This window comes from Lactuca virosa, chromosome 2 (assembly GCF_052849685.1).
Source record: "Lactuca virosa cultivar CGN04683 chromosome 2, Lactuca_virosa_CGN04683_v6, whole genome shotgun sequence".
Classification (NCBI taxonomy): domain Eukaryota; kingdom Viridiplantae; phylum Streptophyta; class Magnoliopsida; order Asterales; family Asteraceae; genus Lactuca; species Lactuca virosa.
This window is the reverse complement of record NC_136427.1, coordinates 30,113,567-30,117,161: the sequence shown is the minus strand read 5'-3', so window position 1 is coordinate 30,117,161 and position 3,595 is coordinate 30,113,567. Positions and strand designations below refer to the sequence as shown.

At 35.3% G+C, this 3,595-nt stretch overlaps 1 protein-coding gene across 1 annotated transcript; it reads right to left on the bottom strand.

Moving 5' to 3' along the window:
* Window positions 1-2,410: 2,410 nt before the first annotated feature.
* On the bottom strand, window positions 2,411-3,595 carry LOC145157337 (F-box protein CPR1-like). The gene has a single exon (XM_079076394.1). The coding sequence runs from the start codon at window positions 3,593-3,595 to the stop codon at window positions 2,411-2,413; it is 1,185 nt and encodes a 394-aa protein (XP_078932520.1).

The following is a 3,595-nucleotide window of genomic DNA, read 5'->3' as shown; positions in this document are numbered from 1 at the left end:
ATGTGGTCTTCTCTACGTCTCTTGGATAAATGGGGAATCGAAAATATCCTAAAAACCATATAAAAACTATAATAAAGGTGACTAAATAGTTGTTCAAGCATTTGATATATAAAAGGTACATGAAAGTGGTCCTTGTAAGTGACATCATTTAAACATTAGGTAATTGATGGACACTTGCAAACCGGTTAACATCCTAGTTGGAATTAGCTCGTTATTATCGTTGGTGACTACCTTCATTCCTCCTTTCTTTGGCACTACGTGAATTGAACTCACCCAAGGAGTATCATAAATGAAATAGATTATTCCCGCATCCATTAGCTTCCGAATCTCTTTCTTGACCACATATTGTATTTTCGACTTTAGCCTTCTTTGGTGTTGTCCAACCAGCTTCATATCATCTTCTATAATGATTTTAGTTTAAGCAATATAAAGGCCTTATTCCTTTAAATTCGATGATTCTCCATGTGATTGTGTTTATCCGGTTCATCAAAACTCCAACCAAACTTTATTTTTCCTTGATCAATGATAGATAAAGAATTATCAAAATTGTGAAAAAAACATAGAAATCGTCCATGAAGACTACCATAAATTTCTCCACTATGTCATGGAAGATTGCGGTCATACATCTTTGGGAAGTGTTCAGTGCATTGCATAACCCAAATAGCATGCATCGGTAAGCAAATGTCTTATAAGGACATGTAAACGTGGTATTCTCTTTGTCTCTAGGATCAACGGAGATTTGAAAATATCCTAAGTCTTGCCTAAATGAAATTTAGGTCCCATACTTATGCTTTACATAATTGAAGGTATTAATTATAATGACAATGACATAAGGGTCTAATGTGGATTTTCCCAACATATGCACTTTACAAATATGCAATCAATTTTTATAGGACGTCCACGACGCTTCATACTCTCCACAACGAAACACCATAATCATTGTAATTGATCGTTTTAATATCATTACCATAGGAGTACATCGTTTTGGCAAATCAACTAATCACATTGAAATACATTAACATCATTCTTAAATTAGATAGAACCTGTAAGTCCTTATCTTTATCATCACCCATTTTATATGAAGTTGTTACATGTGACAAGTCGTTTCATGTCTCCATTAATTCTCTATATAACGTACATGTATCGCTTTCTTGATAGTGTAGTTGCTTTTCCGTTTAGAAGTAAAACGGTTTTCGCTCCAACCCTATTTCTCTCTATTCTCAAATTACCTCCACAAACCAAAGGAAACAAGTTTTGTTCATATTTGCAGCCCAAATACACTTATATACTCTTACATACATGTATGTACCAAGACAATCCACCTATTTTACCTAGAATGTATTTGTATATCTATGCGACCATTGGATGCAAAATGATAAACCAATTAGTTTGGTTTAACTCGAAGTTATATGTTTTAAGGTAAAATGGAATAGAAGAGAGTGTTATGACATAAGATTATCTTAGGATATTTGAAAATTACATGAAGAAAAAATCTATGAAATGAGAATGCAAGGTATCAACACTAATCATGTAGACCAAGTTGACAAACTTGTGAATTATATTGACAAGCTTATATATAAGCATTAACGATTGTTTGGGAAAGGATTTTAGTAAGTTCAAGGAAGAAGTTCATCTTTGAATTTTTTTTTAAGTAAAGAGAATAGAGGTAATGAGGCTAGTTACGAAACATGTTTTACTTTCACATGGATTTTTCTACTGAATATTTTACAAAGCTATACATTTGAATATGTGAAAACGCATTATTATGATACATCCGAACATGTGTAAAGTCCGAACCCGAAAATGTATGAATGAGTTTGTTTTGAATCCGAGAACCCAAACGCTGAGGGCTGTCATGTGCCACTACAAGCTTTGATGAATAAATCCCACCACACTAGAACATATCTAAACTATAAGTCTAGAGTCTATAAAAGACATTTATTCAAGTGCTAGGGATCATTAAAATAGCAACAGCTCTAGAGGCAAAGCATATGTATATATAGAAGGTCGATCTAGAATATGCATCCAACACCATAGAGAGAAGCAATACTATTTGTAATACTTGATTGTCTTCCGGTTAAATGAACAGCCAATTGAGATCTCCGTCAAGGGAATTTTTTGATCTCCACTCAAGCCCTTGAGAACCAAACAATAATTGAATTCCTACCGCTAAAAGGAAAGATTGCGCAAAACTTGCTACAAAGTTTATATATTAAAAACAAGTTGCTTACTTTAATGAATTCAAAATATGTTCTACTTTCACATGGATATTCTATTGTTATAATGAAATTGGTTTAGTTCTCTCCTTCTTACGAACATGGCCCCTCAATTGTAAGATCTCATATCATCTTGTCTTACCACGATAATTCATCTCTTGTAAACTACACATCTTGCGATCTAGCCACCAGGATCAGTTGTCAACGTTAGAATAAACACTACAACCTGCCTGATCAAGCAGAAGTAGTGTTTCCATATAGGAGCCGACAAAGAACGAACCATAATTTCCACTAATCCCAATATTGTTGATGTGTCCTAAGCTGGGTTCATAGACAACAAGTGCAGGTGCTTCTTTGTAATAATCTTTCACTTCCATCATAGGTTCACCACTTTTCGTAAATCCCAGTACCCTTATTGACGCATATGGTGCATTAATTGTAAATAGCTTTTTAACCAAATTCTGAACACCATGATCCTTCACCCATACATTACAAACTTGATTCATCATGTTTGTAGCGTATTCAAGAACAGCTAGAGACTCCCATACCTTAGAGATTGACAAATTCACGTAAGACTGGTTTGCTAAATTCTCTGGTAGATCTACCACTCTAAATTCTTCAGTTGTCATATCAAATGACATTATCATATTTTTTGTGGAAAAACCACCATCAGCTGCAACCAACTTGTCAAAAGCAAACCAATAAATAAACCTGTCTATAACTACCTGAGACCATGTAACTTTAATCGATTTATTAGGCAGATTACTAGAAAGAATTCTCCAACTACCTTTACTCACTGTGAAAACTTCAACCACCCAAGGGACGCTAACCCTACTTCTCATTTCCCAGTTTACATTAACCTGTGTAACCTTCACAATCATAGGGTCACTTGTGATAGGACAAACCCCGAATCCAAGAATGGTTTCAAGACCCCAACGTAACACACCAGGCACAGCTACACCAACTGATTTTCTAATCGAAGGATTCCAAAGAACAGCCATCTCTCGTACAGAGTTTTGACGAGAATGACCTGGGACTCGATAATAACCATGCAAGCATAACAATCCTTGAGAGCTACCAACCACACGTGAGTCGTTAAGTACTTTAGCAAGCACAGGAACAGTCACAGCGAACCCTTGTTTGGCGAAAGTTTCGTCATCAATAAATGAAACATACTTTTCCTCAGTGTCTACTGGATATTCATACCATACAATTAAACGTTGAGTCTGATTGTGGTAGATATTGTAAGCAACAAGAAACTCACGGCTGTCTATTAAAGACTTCCATTGTTTGGAGACGGATCTGAATTGAACCAGTGACTTCACAGGAAGTCTTTTGATGATTTCTGGTTGAATTTCGTAAGGTATGTTGTCAGACAT

What these genes read in the sequence shown, in the direction of transcription:
- LOC145157337 (XM_079076394.1), bottom strand. Translation starts at nt 3,595, where the DNA reads ATGTCTGACAACATACCTTACGAAATTCAACCAGAAATCATCAAAAGA.